The sequence below is a fragment of the Triturus cristatus genome, chromosome 9 (assembly GCF_964204655.1).
Source record: "Triturus cristatus chromosome 9, aTriCri1.1, whole genome shotgun sequence".
Lineage (NCBI taxonomy): Eukaryota > Metazoa > Chordata > Amphibia > Caudata > Salamandridae > Triturus > Triturus cristatus.
Window position 1 is genome coordinate 411,975,639 of NC_140592.1, and position 17,158 is coordinate 411,992,796.

A 17,158-nucleotide genomic window follows, 5' to 3' on the forward strand; every position below is an offset into this window, starting at 1 on the left:
GAGCTGCTCTTTATCTATAATAGTCACCAGTTGGGTGTGTGTGTGTTTGCATGTGTATGTGTGTGTTTCACTTCAAAGAAATTACCAAGATTATGCTGGCATAATTAAAATTCCACCCAGGCCTAGTTCATTACTCCTTAGTAAACATGTGAGGTCCAGAGGCAGAAGATGGAAAAAACATAGTACTAAATTGAGCAGGGTTAGGAAGGATAATGAGGGGAGGGTTAAAGAGGGGTAAAGGGAAAGATGTACTACCACCTACGAAAGAGTACGCCCAATTTTATTCACTAACAGCACTTCAAAAGGTACTACAACCAAAAAGGGACCCAAAACCAGTAGTAAATAACTCCAGCTCAGAGCTGGAGTAAGTTCAGCCACAGGCATGGTAAATCACTGATACTGCAACACCCTTCCACAGAAAATGGTAGCGGTAGGGACTTAAATTAAAACCCCAAAGAAAATTCTGATAAATGAAATTACTTTATTTGAAATAGTTCACAATATAAGTAAATATTATTTAATGTTGAAAAAAGATTATTAATTTACATAAAATATTTTTACTATTTTTTTTTCAAGTTAAAAAAACTTTTTTACTTTTCCCTATAGCTCCCCATAGGGAGACTCCACAGTTGGGGTGGTGATCGCCCTATGATAAAGTATAGTGAACATTTTTAAAAAGCTTTATTAAACTCTTAATACATTCTTAAATGTTGTTAATATTGAATATTTCTTTTGAATGTAGATTTTTTTTTAAATGCTACTGCACTATTAACCCAATTTTGAAATAAATCTTCAATGAATTAAGGCTATTAAATTAAATAAAAAATGTTTTTCTGCAGTTCAAATTAAAAAATAAATTTCCTCCTAAAGTTAATTGTTTTTAATATGCATTAATAATTATTAAAGTGGTGTATAAAAATAATAAAAAATAATGCAATTATATTATGTTTTAATATTAGTTATTGTTATATCAATTTTCGAATAAAAACGTTATTGAAATATTTTATAATTAATAAATATATACTATGTTTGAACATCTCTAACATAATATTATATTTTTTTAGATTGTTTTACTATTTTAAAATAATGTAGTTTAAGTTAACATTATTTCCTATCGGGTTTAAATGTAAGTCCCTATCTTTATTATTTGCTATATCTGGGTATTGCAGTATCAATGACAAAAGAGACACATGTGCAGTATATCCTCTCGAAACCCCCATTACTAGTTTCTCTTTAAAATATTTGTTCTCATTGTTTTTCTATATAAAACACATAATACTGTAACAGGTCAGATCTATTTTTTAAATATATTTTTCTCAATTATGGATCTCTTAAAAATAGATTCAGTATTAGACTGAGGCTGTTAGTTTGACATTTCCCATTTTGGAACTTATTTAACAGAAGGTAGATCTACTCTCTGTAATACATTGAGCACGTGTGCATCAAATAATAACTTATACATAAATATTTCATATACTTTCATGTGTAACCTCTTGTAAGCTTCTGGGAGTTCTCGGCCCGTTCTCCTTTGGCCAACTTCTCAATCAAATCCAAATCGAAAAGGACGGACTTCAAACAAAAAATAAAACTTGAATCTTTTATTTAAAGCCTCCAACATTTTTTCAAAGCATGTGGATTACAAATCACACTGGCAGTTAAAGCAAACCCCTTCACCATCGTCGATAGCAGAAGTAATCAATGTATCAAATGCGTTTCATTTGGATTTCAGCATCAGCAGTGAAACTAAAAGAATACATTTGGAGTAAGGCAGCTTGAAGTATTCATTCCATCATGAGAAGACTTGGACCAAGTGGAAGAGTGGACGGATAAGTAGGGCATCCATTAGGTTTGGAGTAGAGAACTGTAAACTTCGATTTTCAGTTCTCCATTCGTATTATGAGCAGTATATTTATTTCATTATTAGATTGATTTGAGAAATTGTGCTCATGGGATGAAAGGATGAGCAAATCTCTTATTTGGTGTCGCGTTTACATGAACAATATTAGCACACAAAAAAGAAAACAATAGCAGTCTGATGCATGAGACCACAAGGAATAGTCGTCCCAGTTGCTATGTGTTTCCTTAATTATGACCTGTACTAATGCAACTTCTCAAGTAAATTGCGTTTGGCATCGCGTACTAGTTTTAAAGCTTCTTGAACGGCTCATTCTAGCCGAAATGTAGTTTGCGTTCTTGATGTATCACAGGACAACTGTAAACCCTTAACTGCAGGAGCGTTCAATGTATACAAACCCCATTTGTCAAACAGATACATTACATGGTAATGGCAAAGGGTGGGGGCGATTTAAAAATACCGAAGGTCATTAGTGTGTTGCATCTTATCATTGGATTTAATAATCATAACAAAGCCACTACCTTACCCCCATCCCTGTATCTAGTTAGATCCCATGTGGAGTGGTTTCAGAGATTTGCAGTTCAGGGAATACTGCGGCTTCTAGGTTCTGTGATAAATCTGTCTGGAAGGCTACCTCATACGTGACCTCGTAGCCGTCGTTGAACATGTAGAGCTTGTGGTCATTGGGGTTGTAGCTCAGGCTCTGCACTGTCGCCTTCATCTTGTCTATCACAATGCTTAAGCGTCCTTCCTGGCTCGTCCTGGTGTCGTACATGTAGAATATCTCCTCCTTCAAGGTGTTCAGTGACCGCATGGCATACAGAACCCCACAGATCATGAAGGCGTTGGAGACAGCGGGCTTATACACAGTGGTGGCCCAGGATTGCTCTATAACCAGGGAGGTGGAATTCAATTTACCAATGATTATGTCCCCAACACTCTGCTCTGTAGCATAAATAACCCAAAGTCCAGCTTCATCAGCAGAGAAGTCCATATCCTGATAGAGAACCCCAGAGTAAGAGTAGCGGTTATTGAATGCAGCATTGGGGAAGGACTTGTATTCATTTACATTACTCAGTGCATCATATTTGCAAATTTCCCCTTTATCATAGCAGTTGTAGTACATGGTATTATTGTACATAATCATGCCACCACCCTGGAGTCTGTATGCGGGGTACTTGTCCATGACATTTTTATTCAGTAGCATGTCATCTAAAGTGGGATAGATGCGGATCATCGTTGCATAGTGACTAGAGCCTTGAAGGAGGGATACCCAATACAGGTTTCCTTGGCTGGTGTTTACAAATGAGTCCTTGCCCCAACCTCCATATTTGTTGTTGTAGCCCCCATAGTTGAGTTGTATCACATGCGGCCTTCCAACACTCTTGAGGTTCCCGTGATTGCAGGTACCTGATGAAAAAACAGAAAAAGAGACAGTTAAACTGATTTTTTTGTGAAGGAATGAGCATAAACTATCTGTCATCCTTAGCAATAGACTAATGTCATACTATTCATTGGAGTCAGGAATATTTCTTTCCTATGATGAACTAGATCTCTTCCTTTTGATGCGTCATTAATTAAGGAAGCAACTATAAATAATGTTATGTCACCTCCATGGAAGTAGCAAGGAAATGAAAACTTCCCTGCCCCACATTATGAACCGTAATTCTAATGGCTGCTCTAACAAAGCTTGTAACACCTTTGAAAAGTTGTTTCTCCCTTTCCACATTTCATTCCTTAGTCCTTGCACTCGTTTTACCCTTCCCTGTTTCAGTTCTGTCTCCTTTTCCGCTATTCCTTTCTCTTCTTTGACTATTCTCCTTTTCTTACTCCTGCAGTTCTTCTTACCATTTACTCTTTCCTTTCACTGTTTTTTTTCTGGCACCTCTCCTTCTGTTCACCCTTCATTCCTCCTCATTTCCCCTCGCTTCTACCCATTTTTTATTTCTTCTTCTCTAAGTCTTTCTTTCCTAACTTCCTCTCTTACACCTGCCCTTTTGACTCACTGACTGCCCTTTTTTTCTCTCTTTGCATTGTTTCTTTCTTCCATCACTGTACTTGACGCCATTCAACCCCACAACTGATCTCTCACATGCTATTCCCTTGCTGTGTTATTTATGAGCTTTTATTCGCAATTAGAAGAGGCCAATGTAGAACCAGTCAACGTTTTAGTGTGCTCAAGCTTAGCAGCCCATTGGGCACAGTGGCAACCTAAACTTAAGAGGATTAAGGGTTAGAGTCCTGGTTTCTGAATGGTCAAAAAAGAGTCGTGAGGAGAGAGGGGATTTTACAACTCCACTGCTCCAATAATCTTCACTGTGTCTTTTAAAACTGCTGCAGATCGAATTGATAAGTGAATGATCTAATAATAAATTTTCACTCCTCTTTTCTCAAAGAAATCCCTTAATGATGCCTCAAAGGCACAAAATGTTCCCAATCAAACTACCACCTGAGAGATTCTTGTAAGAAACTGGGTTGTTGGTTGACTGGGGTGTGAGTCCTGGTCAAGCAGCAGCCACAGTCCTTGTCAGGGCAAGGCACAAGCAAACCCCAAATTAACCTGTGCTCCTACCCGCCCCCGGTAGCTTGGCACAGAGCAGTCAGGCTTAACTTAGAGGCAGTTTGTGCAATACTTCAAACAGTAAAACAGTGGATAACCGCACAAAAAGATCCCCCACCAGGTTAGAAAGATAGAGCTCAATTTAATACATACAACAAGACCAAAATAACAAAAGTCCAATTGGTGGAATTTTTTAAAGAATAAAGTGAAACATAATGCCTAAATGCATAAAGTGCCAAAAGGAGTGCATTGCAGGTGTTGGCCAGTGTGGTGTAAAGAGCATGCTGGGTGTCGTGGACCAGTGGGCTGGCGCTTCACAGTGGCAGTCCTCCATGGGCGATCAATGCTTACTGTGCAAAGTGAGGAGCTGACGGCGTCTCACTCTGAATTTCAATGCGAGCATCACGGTTACGGTGTGTACAGGCCTAGTAGGGGTCACAAAGAGCCCAAAAGCTTGATTTCAGGAGCCGGAGAACCACAACAAGGGTCCAGGGCCTGAGAAGCATCTCTTGGGGGTCAGGAACTCGCTCCAGCTGGGTACTGGAACTGGTTGGGAAGCCTTTTCGTCCCTGAGAATCAGATCAGGAGGCCAGCAGACTAGCCCTTTGAGTCACTCTGTGGTCCTGGGTTCAAGATGAAGTTGCAGGTCCATTTCTTCTTTCCCAGGCAAGAGGGCAGTAGGTCAGCATAGAAGGGCAGCAGTATCTTTAGCGCAGCAGTCATGCATAGTGGTGGTCCTTGTAGCAGCTCAGCAGTCCTTCTTCCTGGCAGAGTATCCACAAGTCTAGAAATGTACTCAAGAGTTTGTGTCTGAGGGCCATCATTAATACACAGGTGTGCCTTTGCAGCGGGGGGAAGCTTCTAGATCCTTTGAGGTGCACAGATGACCTGCCTCCAGACTACATATAGGGGGTATGCAGGCCTTTGTGTTGAGACTGGACACAACCTGTTCAAGTGTAAGTGGGGGTGTGCCCAGCTTCTCCTCTTATCCGGCTAGTGATTGTCCATCCAGTCACACATAAGCTCCCATTGTGTGTGGCTGTCTAGGAGGAACACACAAAGCCCAACTGCCACGCACACCCAGTCATGTGGCCCAGAGACAGGGTGCCGGCACCTAATGGCTAAGGCAAGAAAATGTCAACTTTCTTAAACTCCGAATTTGCCATAAGTTAGGATTTTGAATTGTGATTCCAGAGACACCAAACATGAACAGTTCCCCATTTGGAAATTACACTTAATAAATGTAAAAAGGCAACTCCAATATTATCCTATGGGAGAGATAGGCCGTACAATAGTGAAATACAAATTAAAGAGTTTTTTTTACTACAAGTACAAGTAAAACCTAAAAGTACATGTCCAACTTTTTAAATACATTGCGCCATGCGCTCTGGGTTGTCCAAGGCCTACCCGATGGGTGACTCAATGTATTCAAAAGGAAGGTTTAAGCCTGGTAAAAGGTTTATTTTGCCTGATTGAAATGTCAGTTTAAAATATACACACAAGTTCTGCAATGGCAGGCCTGAGACATGTTTAAAGTGCTACTTATGTGGGTGGCACAACCAGTGCTGCAGGCCCACTAGTATCATTTAATTTGCAGGCCCTGGACAAATGCAGTGCCACTTTACTAGGGACTTACACACATACATTAAATATGTAAATTGGCTACAAGCCAATCTACCATGCTTTGAGGGGAGAGGACAATCACTTTATCACTGATTAGCAGTGGTAAAGTGTGCAGAGTCCTAAAGCCAACAAAAACTAATTCAGCAAAATTTGGAGGGCAAAGGCAAAACGTTTGGGGACGGCCCTACACAAAACGCTTAGTCCAAAAATACTTATATAGAAAGATTGTTGGTGACGTCCCCATTGAACTATCTAGCTTTAGTAGTACTTCAGCTTCTGCATTAGTCACATAGAAAATGTTGCCCAACATTTCAATTATAGTAAAACGTATCTTTCACCTGACCATATGAAGAGCTAACACACTGCTTACGTTTATTCGATTTAAAGGGGGTTTGTTTTGCATAATAATGTTCAGATTAGGAGTGGATAAATTCATCTGTGACTTTGCATATAAAAGAACACTGACCTGTTTGGGAGAAACACTTAATTTTCTGATTTTTTTTTATTGGTATTGATTGGATGATAACACCAGAGGTTTCTGGTAATTTGTAATCTCTGGTATAGTTTGGTGATATCCTATGGTATGGCCCAATCATGGCAATCCTGTTTTTCAGGATGTAGGCGTAAATGAAAACAGACTTGCTGAGTACGTCCCACCAGAAGCGAAGCCTCCTTTTTTAAGGAATGAGTTTATATTGCCTAGTGAAATGACTACAGAAAAACTTAACCTGGCAATCGGCTTCTGTTGTCAAGAAAAATACCATGTTTTTGGATAAGTATTTTAGCAGTAGCATCCTTATTTTGGATATTGTGTAATCTGGAACTCATTTATAGGGAAGGAGAAATATGGACCATTGGCAAAAGGAATACATCTGAGCTGTTGCGGATGTATGAGACTGTAGAAGTAGGAGCATTGCCACATGTCCAAAGCAGAACATATTTTGGCCCATAGAAATAGGTTTATGGAAGGCACCTTGAGCGCCAGAGGGTACTCAGGGGTGAACTTTGCAGTGCCGAGGGGACAGCTAGAATGAGGATAGGCAGAGTTGCAGATGACCTTCCATTCAGACATCCCCCTGACCCTGTGCCTGTAACTGCCTCCAGAAGGTGGTGTCCTGGGTGCATAATGAAGGAAGATATGTGCAGTGGCTCCTGGCAGGGGGCAGAAGGAGTTAAAAGCATGTGACAGGGAAGCATGTAGAAGGATGTCAGGTGAAGCCCCGGGAAGAATGTTTGGAATGAGGACAGATGTAGCACCAATGAGAAGTCTGAAAACAAGTGAGGTATATGGAGTGTCAGGCATGTTTCATCAAATAAGACTAATGGTCTTGTTTAGAGTTTGATAGATTATATACGGGACCCAGACGTGGGTCCCGTGCTCACTACACCACTGGATTCAAGCTAGCCTGGCTGATGAAGGGTGATGCCCTGAAACCGGTCCCAGGATGCTTGTTTCCGGTCCAGGGAGGACCTGGCTTGGCAGTTCACGCTGAAATGTTCCCACAAGGAACAGGGTCAAAACTGATTTGCATATGGCTGGGTCCAAACTGGGGTGCTGGGTGAGCAAAAGAATGATGGATTTAACCCAGATCCTTGTGCCTGGGGGTGAATGTTTGCATTGTCCAGCATTCCGTCCATCAATTGTTTCTTTTGCATATGGATTATATACTCCATCACAAATGTGGTCAATTTCCCATCCACTGTAGTACAGTACATCATAGCCCACAGCACTTGTAATATGGCAGACAGGATATCCACCAAGATTGTGACAGAGAATCCCATCCGCCAAACTCTAAATCATGCCTTTGTCTCTCCAGTTTGGGAGTGAACCAATGTTATCACTAGACATGCCAGGTCATATTTAATCCTGGTACTCTGCAGCACATGGTCTATATAGGCAGAAGCTATTTATGTTGTCAATTATTTGTAATCCTCAACCTGCTTTTAGTATGACATTGCAGGGTTTAACAACATTGCTTTTGCTTCATAAGACCGTAAACTCAAAGACGCAGTTATGGCCCTGAGTTTCAGAGCTCTGCTGTCTGCGGCCCATGCACTAACTCTGAGATTTTTCAAGTTAATACATGCAATGAAAATGTTTAAATGAATTGTTGATACCCCCTGGGCACTCGTGCAGCACAGAAAACTAGGAAAGAATTGTTGTGTCAGCAGGACAGAATTGTGCGGTGAGTGGGTAAAAGAAATACAAAGCATACATTGAATAGATGGCATATTTGCATGTCTAAGATAAACTCTCATTGGGAGACATGCATACACACCCTTGGAGCACATACATGTATATTTTGGGTGACATACATGAATGCCACGTTGAAAAGTCTCATACCCATAAGAGTACAAGCTTGGTGGCCTGGAACTGACATGGATGCAGACAGAATTGTTGCAAACAATACAGTATGCAATGATATTGGCAAATGTTAGAAAATGCAAATGGCTCTCAATAAGTTTAGCTGGACCTTGGTGTCTTTTGATATTTGTTGTAATAGGGGTGCTGTTTCATTCACTTTACCTAGACGTTTCTAACACAAGATGGTGCTTTACTTTGCCTTACTGAATTTGTTCTTCCCTCATAGTCATAAACGAAGGTGCGTTTTATTCTTATTGCTTCATTGTTTTCTGTCCTGTGAGAGACTGTTCGCAGATGCTGTCTGATGTCTGGATTCTGCTGGTGTACTCTGTTTTGATAGATATTTTTGCAGTATATGGCAAAGCCTGCATAGGAGTAGCCTGAGCACTCTGCACACTAAAAGCCGGACATTGTGCATCTCGTCACCAAGCAGTGATGACCTCGCAGACAGCTGCAACATTAGGTCCTTCAGGTTATGATCTACAAAATGCCTGATATAATTTGACATAATCAAGCTTGTAAAACCTCTCCGGTCTGAGGCTGTTTATATGTATGGCATCTAGCACCACGCCTCTTCCTCTTAACTCTGTGGAGTCCAGTCTGCCTACAGTGAGGTTCTCTCCCCAGCTTAGTCAGGGCGCTACTCACTAACCACCCATCACAGAGAGAAGCGAAAGCAAGTGATACACAGGGACCAGTGCTGCCAGATTTTCAAAGCGTTCTAAAGCCCAGAACAATTCAGCAACCAGCCCAAAGTAAACCAAAAATGAACTAGTCCAAGCCCAAAACTAGCCCAACGTTGTAACACTCAAATAAAGCAATCATAGGCTGTAACAAACATTTTGAAGTATAAATCTAGCATTTTGAAGCATGGTTCTATTTTAGACAAATGTGTAGGACTCAGTATTTTTCCTTTTTCATTTTACACAAGAAGTTCTGTTAATCCCAATACAATGATATGCAAAGTTAACGTTTGCTAGATTACCTACATTAGTAATCTGTGTGATTCGAAAGTCCTGTCTAATGGATCCAAAGCACAACCTGATGTTTTAGGGCCTTTCAGATGCACACTGCATATGCTAGAAACGTGTTCATGTAAGTGGACCCAATTAAGGCAGGAGTCTCCCGATCTTTGAAGCCAAACATGACTTTATTTTGTCTCTGCTTCAATGGAAGTCAATGGAAAAAAATGAATGTTCTCGATTTATTTTTCTAAACTTTCACTTTCCTCGTCTAAAATGTTTACATTGCAAGTGGCCTTCTAGAATGCCCAGTGCATATCCATAGTCTGTTCTGCTGGTATAAAGGCAGCAGACCAGCCTGTCTGTCTTCTCGTCATGCCTCCTCTACACCTATTGAAAAACTGCCCCTACACCTGTTCCTAGTAGGCTATTTCTGCCCTGGAGTATGGGGTTCAACAGGACCAAACAGGAAAATACATCCTGGCACTTCTATCCTTTGCTGATGCAGAACATCTGGAGATCCTACTCTCAAGTAATGTTTTAGTTTTGATACAGACCACAAAATGAAGCTTGGTCTAAGCATGGTAAATGCTGTTAAACTGTTAAATCATTCATACTAAGAAATACAATTTTATTCAAATGAAGTGTACACCCTTTTGTTGCATGATACACATTCCCTTTAGTGAGAGTACACAATTTTTCTCTAATATTTATATAGTGGTCTACAAGCATCCCACATATTAGTCCAGAGTTCTTTTATTAAGTGTTGCCCTCCTAGGGTTTCGTGGGTCTCACACATTATGGATGCATTTATTCAAACTAAATAATGTACAACTTTTTCCTGTGTATTTTCTATGCCCTGCTCCTTTTTAAGACACACTCCAACCTTCTTTGTATGTACTGTGACACGATCCCACCTTCTTTGTATGTACTGTGACACGATCCCACCTTCTTTGTATGTACTGTGGAACCACGTTTAGTCTCCTCAGCAAAGAGGGAAAACATGGGGCCTCAAAAGAAGATCATAAGGTAGTGTGCCTAATAGGGAATCATGTGTGGAACAACATATCTTACCAGCAACACACATTTTATTTAACAGCCAGGATGCCCAAAGATGCGAATGTTTACTTTAAAAATGCACATGTTATGTGACAGTACGCATTTAAAAACTAATCCATTAATCACTGCCCCTGAAATAAAACTCTCCACAGTTTGTAAATCCATGCACTTCATCCATGATAATCTCTAATGCACTTTAAAAAGTGACATTTCCCTTTAATACCATGCAAGCCTTACGATGCATGTACAATGCAAGTGAATCTTTTTTTGTACAGTGTTAATCCTGAGCACATGCATTTCAAGGTTCTCTCATATGTGTTACTGATCTCACTCAGTCAACAATAGAGGGGACGGTGGGGCTTTTTTTTTATAGAGGTCCAGCATAAGTGCCCAGTCAGATCCTACTATCTAAAGGCATGCTGTTCCTCTTGTAATGGTGCCTAGAAAATAGTAGTCAGTAGACCAACCACCGTCGTTTGTAATGACAACCTTGGTCGTGTCTGACGTGAGAAGGAGAGTGGAGAAATTCCTTCTTTCGAAACTAGGGTCCTCACACACCTAGCAAGCTAGGTGTCATGCTTCATCATATGGACCTGCTCCTCGTTGGGTCAGCTCTGCAAAACCCAAAGGGCACCCGTAAAGGGGCTCTTTAACGGAGATCTTTTGTTCCTTGCCGTATGATGAAGTGGGGGGGTGTGGCCTGTAATTTGTAGCTATAGTGGAAAGGTGAATTAAAAGAAGTAAGATAGTCCAAATAAAACTTTTATTCTGGCTGGCTATCCACCTCAGTAAAACAGAGTGGCAGCTTGTCTCACACATGGGTTCAGTTAAAGCTATGCTCATCTCTCCAGGTCAATATGTTTCATGCCTAATGGTCAGATTCATCCGTGGCAATTCTTCAGGACCTAATCAGTGAATCTATCTACATCCAGTGGTGGGGCTTCTTGCTACCTACCACGTGTGAACATTACAGGTCAAATTCTCTGTAGTGTTGTTCAGTAACCTCACTAGATTAAAAGTGTCACCTCAGTCGGTGCACAGAGGATCAAGAATGACAACTGGAACATGGTGTCCCTTCCGTTGGGGAAAACGAGGCTGAATCACCTACCCCTCCTCGCCGGCACCGGATCAGTCATCTGATCTCACTAGCACATATGACAGTGCCCTAAAATACTTAAGCTCAGCGTGTGCGCTGTACAGTAGAGGTGGGCAAACCAACAAACTATTAGGGAGATCCGAACCCAGGGTGGGCCCTAGCACAAAGATCCTGTGCACGATTCGAGCCCTGAAAATAACAGCTATGTAAGTGATGCAACAAGGTGTTATACATTCAAAAAAAGGCATTTCTTCCCCATGTAGAAGCTTTGACATTAATATGTCTTATCATAACACCGCACTGAGGAGTACTTATCAAGAGTTTTTAAACATGAACTTAGAACCATTCCTGTGCCTTTTCCCACACTGCTGATAGTGTCATTAGTGAACCAAGAGGCAAGGCAGTTGTCATGTGCACACTGCATGTGGCCCAGATTACTATTGATCAACATTGTAGTCTATTAAATCAAAAACAACACGTTTTTGTACAGCTGGTATTCCGAACGTATGTATTTGAAAGTGCTTCCATTCCCAATTATGAAGAAAAAGATATTTTGATGAAATAAAATATTTGCCTAAGATCACACAATTTAAGTATGGAAGCCGTGATTTATCCAGCCATGTTCTCTGGTACACTTTGTACAAATCAAACAGTAAATGGGTTTCTATTTGTCTTCCTTTATGTTAAGGCTTTTTTTTACCTCTTCTAATGTCGTGTGAGTTAGGGATGACGGAGCAATTTTGGCTCCTGATGGACTCAGTAAAACTGTTATGTAAGCGTTAGTGCTTAGTGAAGTGAATGCAGTTTTAGAATTTGGGGTTTTCGGTTAAAAGTAGACACCTAGGGGATTCCAGTATTGAGTGACTTGCATGGATCCCATGAGGTGTTTTACCTACAATGTCCTGCAAATCTCTGTCTGGAATAATGCATGTTCCTTACATGTCTGTAATGGAAACTTCTAGAACCTACAGGAATCTACAAAATTCCTACCACCCACCATTACCTTACTGATAAAAACACTGCCCCACTTATATGGACAGGAACGGCTCAAACCAAAGTCAATGAGAGCCCTCAGGTGAGGAATCCTGCTGACCTCAGTTTGATCCGTTCCTGTCTCTGGTACTAGGCCCAACCACACAAGTGGCACAGCATTTGTATCGGCATAAGTGGAAATATGATGGGTGGCAGGAATTTTGTGAATTCACACAAGGCACACCATCCTGGAATCCCCTGGTTGTTTACTTATAAAAAATGTCCGTGGTTGGTAGGTTTCCATCCCGCAGCTACCCCTATTGCAGATCTCTCCACATAGAACTTTAGGGCCTTTTACGTCAAGGTTTCTTGTCCCACCCACACAACTGAGATACCAGTTTTATTGAGAGACTTGGGTGAATGCTGTGTGCTAGGGAATGTGTGGCTCCACGCAGATTCCAGACATTTTCCTCACAGAAATGTGAGGAAAATATGTGTTGTTAGTCAGTGTTTGAGTTTTGTATGGCATGGGGTGCATGCAACGCACACCACCCTTGACTCCCACACATTTCTAGTTTTCAGAATTGTCTGGGTCTGGTATGTTTTTCCAGGTGGCATCCTACTGAATCCCAAATAGTGCAGGTGTTCACCATTGCAAAATGGGATGATATTGGGAGTTAGCCAAACTTTCCTAGCCCATATGTAAAACCAACACCAAAAAGAATCAAATGTCCTCTTGCTTGCCGTTGGGATGGGATGCTTTAGTACGCATGGGAGCAGAAATACTGTTGAAGTTTTAGGGGTGAGGGTGGGGCCTGATGTCAGAATAGGCCAGACCCACCCCATTTTATTAAAAATATATATTTCTGCCATACAGTGGGCTTTCTGACCCTCTGGGCAGATTGGGGGTAATTACCCAATCGACCCCTAGGGGAACAGAAAGACTGTTGCCCCATTTACTTAGGGGGCTTGGCCATGCCCATTCTGGCCAGCCCCATTTCTATATTTTAATACCGTGGCATCTAGTGGCTTTTCTACCCTGGGGAAAGATTGGGGGTGATTACCCTAATCTGCTCCCGGGAGGTCAGAAAGACTGTTGTCCCTTCATTTGGGGTGGTGGTGTAACCATGCCCATAGTGTGCAGCCTCCACCCCTCTATATTTTTTTATTTCCCTGGCAGTTAGTGAGCTTTCTGCCCCCCCCATGAGGGCATTGCGAGGGGAATTACCCAATCTGACTCCGCCAGGGGGGCAGAAAGACTGTGTCCCCATCTATTTGTGGTGGGGGCATGGCCAAGCTCATGGTGGGCACCCACACCCTTCTTTTTTAAAGAAAAATAATTCCCTGGCATCTAGTGAGGTTTCAGTCTCGGGGGGGGGGCATTTTGGGGCGTAATTACCCCATTTGCCCCCTAAGGAGATAGAAAGACTGTTGGCAGCCCCCACCACTTCTTTTTTTTTAAAACAGAATTCCCTGGTGTTAATTGTGATTTCTGCAGATCAGTGGTAATTGCCCCATCTATGCCCCAGGGAAGGCGGAAAGCATGTTCCCCATTTATCTGGGGTGACGTCATTACATAGCTCTCTCTGGTTTCTAGTGGATTTTCTGCCCCCCGGGGGCATAGTGGGGTAACATCCCCCATTTTCACCTGGTAGGCAGAAAGACTGCATCCCCATTTGTGGGTGGGGGTATGGCCATGCCCATGGTTGGAAGCCCCAACCCTCTTTAAAAAAAAACCTGGCATCTAGTTTCTGCCCCCAGGGAGTTGAGCAGGAGTAATTACCCTCATATGCCGGGTGGCAGAAAGACTGTGTTTCTATTTATTTGGGGTGGGATATGGCCAGCCCCACCCCTCTTTTTAAAATAGATATTCACTGGTGTCTAGTGGGCCTTTCATTGTGGGCGGTAATAATCCCCATTTCCCCCCTCCGACAAGGCAGAAAGACTGTTTCTCAATTTTTGGGGGGTGAGGGCATTGCCACTATATTTCTATGTAAGAAATGGTCCTTGGGGTCTAGTGGGCTCTCTGACCCCCAGGGGGCAGATCAGGGTTTATTGCCACATCAGTCCCCCGGGGGGGCTTAAAGACTGTGTACCCATCTATTTGGGGTGAGGACATGTCCATGCCTATGGTGGGCAGCCCCCTCCCTAGTTTTTTTCAAATAATTCCCTCGCTTCTAGTGGGCTTTCTGCCCCATCTTGGGATTATATGGGGTAATAACCCCCATTTGACCCCCGGGGACAGAATGACTGTCCCCATGTATTTGGGATAGGGGCATAGACATGCCCATGGTGGGCAGCCAGCATTCCTCGTTTTTGAAAAACCAAAAAATCCCTGGCATCTAGTCGGCTTTTTGCCCCCCACCCGCAGGTGGCAGATTGGTGTAATTACCCCCACCTGCCCGCCCAGGGGGGCAGAATGCCTGTGTTCTCATTTATTTGGGGTGGGTGCATGGCCATGCCCGTGGTGGGTGGCAACCACCCCTCTTTTCTAAAATAAATAATTCCTTATTGTCTAGTGGACTTCCTGCCCCCTCGCTCTCGACGCTTTCTGCCCCCTCGCTCTTAACTCTTTCTGCCCGGGGGGAGAAATACTGTTTTCCTATTTTTGGGGGTGAGGGCATTGCCATGCCCAAGATGGGCAGCCCTGCCACCATATTTCTATATACTAAGTAATCTCTGGTGTCTAGTGGGCTTTCTGCCCCTGCTGGGGTGAGATGGGGTTATTGCCCCATTTGCACCCCCAGGGGGCAGAAAGACTGCATTGGAAAATTAATGCTAGCGGAAGCACAAGCCCTTGCCCATGGGGCCATTACCCCATCCCTGGTGGCCAGTGAGTGGATCCCTGCTTGGTGATTGTTCTCTTGTGGTGATCCCCAAGCAGAAATCCACTGGGCAGAGGTATCTTTGGAAAGGAGAGATTCTCACTTTTCCAATGATACCGCTCCTATTAGAATCAGGGCTTAGGTGCTGAGATAGCCCCCCAAGCACTGATTCAGTGAGAGTAAAATGAGCCCATTGGCTTGCTTAACAGCACACCTTGCTCGTCGATCGTCATTGTAGCAATAAAAACAATAAGGATCACACTGCTTGGGAAGCTCTTCTTGAGCAGCCTGTCAAAAAAAGACATGAAGGACTCCTGGTTCTGAGCACCAAAGGGGCCTTTAGGTGCCTTCCCTCTGGAAAGGTAGTGCAGGTGTCATTGGCCAACGCCCACACTTATAGGGTTAAAGTCGCTTTGTTTCCCACAATATAGGATGAGTCTCTTGCCTCCTCGACCCTTAATCACCTTGATCAAATTCTAATAGGTTCTACAAAGCCGAGCTAATGACTTATTTATCCACATTAATTAGAGGATTATTCATTAATAAGCATTGGCCTAGTCTATAGGCCTTGCTTTTCGGCTTTTCTAAGAGACTGATTGGCTTTGCCAAAGGTTTTTGCTGCTGCTGTTCCGCATCGGGAAAAGTAAAAATAATTAATATTGCTTATACTTAATAACATTTGCAATAAAAAAGCAAGAGCATCTATAAGTGTGCAGAGGTAGCGAAGCATGAGCACATATGCATCATCATGGTATGGATGCCTTCGCAAGATGATGTCTACATGCGAAGGAGCCACAACATGTTTTGACCTGTACATCTTGATGCAGCAACCAGTTTGTTTTTGTTACTGTTTCACGCTGGGGGACATCCATATTGGAGCAGTCAATTATAAAAATCTAAAATGTGTGGCCAAGTGCATTTTGTCCTACAACGGAATACCCAGAAGCAACCTACAGCTACCAAGCGTAATATAAAAAAAAGAAATAGATAAAGGTACGTCACAGGGAGGGGGTAAGCAACATCGGAATGGGTGGTGGAGCAGTAAAGATTGAATTAAATGCTGAGGGGCAGATGGAGCAATGGGGGTGGGAGATGGTGACCAATGGCGGATCTGGGCGAGGGGTGTTAAACAAAAAAAATAAGTGGGAAGGGAAGGTGTGGGAAAGAAACAGAGGGGCTGGAGAAGAAGGGGGCAGCAACAAAGAGAGTTCAGGTGTGTCAATTCCAGTGAAGGAATCAGCACACAAGGCAAAGAGCAAGAAAAGACATACACTACCACGAAGTGCAGAACTTTAAAGAAAAAGTAGTTCCCTGAATGTAAGCAGTTGAAGAGTACAAGTCCTTCAATGAGGGATGGCATAGAAGCTGGGCTTTAGGGAGGTACAACATAAAACGAGGAAAGAAAAACATTGATTAATAAGCAAGCAAATGAGACATTCGAGAAAGTCAACCAATGTTAAGCAATGGGCTGACCCAAAGCTCACTATAAGTATTAGCATTATCAACAATAGTTCTTCAATGACAGACTGCTAAAAACTGTTTAGGCGAGACCTAAAAAACACATGATAATGCTGTTTGGGTGTCAGGATTCAAAGCACTGTCTGTGTTGATACTAAACATATTACATTGAACATACACACAAACCACACACACACATACACTAGTTATAAAATACATTTGCTGCAATTCCAATAATAAAGTCACATACCCCGATCTTTAAAAAAATAGCTTTTGCTTCAACTACATGACATTTATTAGAAGTGACTTATTTTCCAAATTGCATTGTTGCATGGGTTAATGGGGAAAGTCCAAAGATGTATCATTACATTTCTAAACCTTGA

At 42.2% G+C, this 17,158-nt stretch overlaps 1 protein-coding gene across 1 annotated transcript in view; it reads right to left on the minus strand.

Annotated features, from left to right (window-relative positions):
• Window positions 1-1,589: 1,589 nt before the first annotated feature.
• The window catches only part of LOC146798058 (olfactomedin-4-like), a 79,719-nt gene continuing 64,150 nt past the window's right edge, over window positions 1,590-17,158 (minus strand). The window contains exon 5 of the mRNA XM_085627904.1: window positions 1,590-3,265. Coding sequence (XP_085484030.1) covers window positions 2,400-3,265 — 866 coding nt within the window. The 3' untranslated portion in view covers window positions 1,590-2,399. The remainder of the gene's footprint in view (window positions 3,266-17,158) is intronic.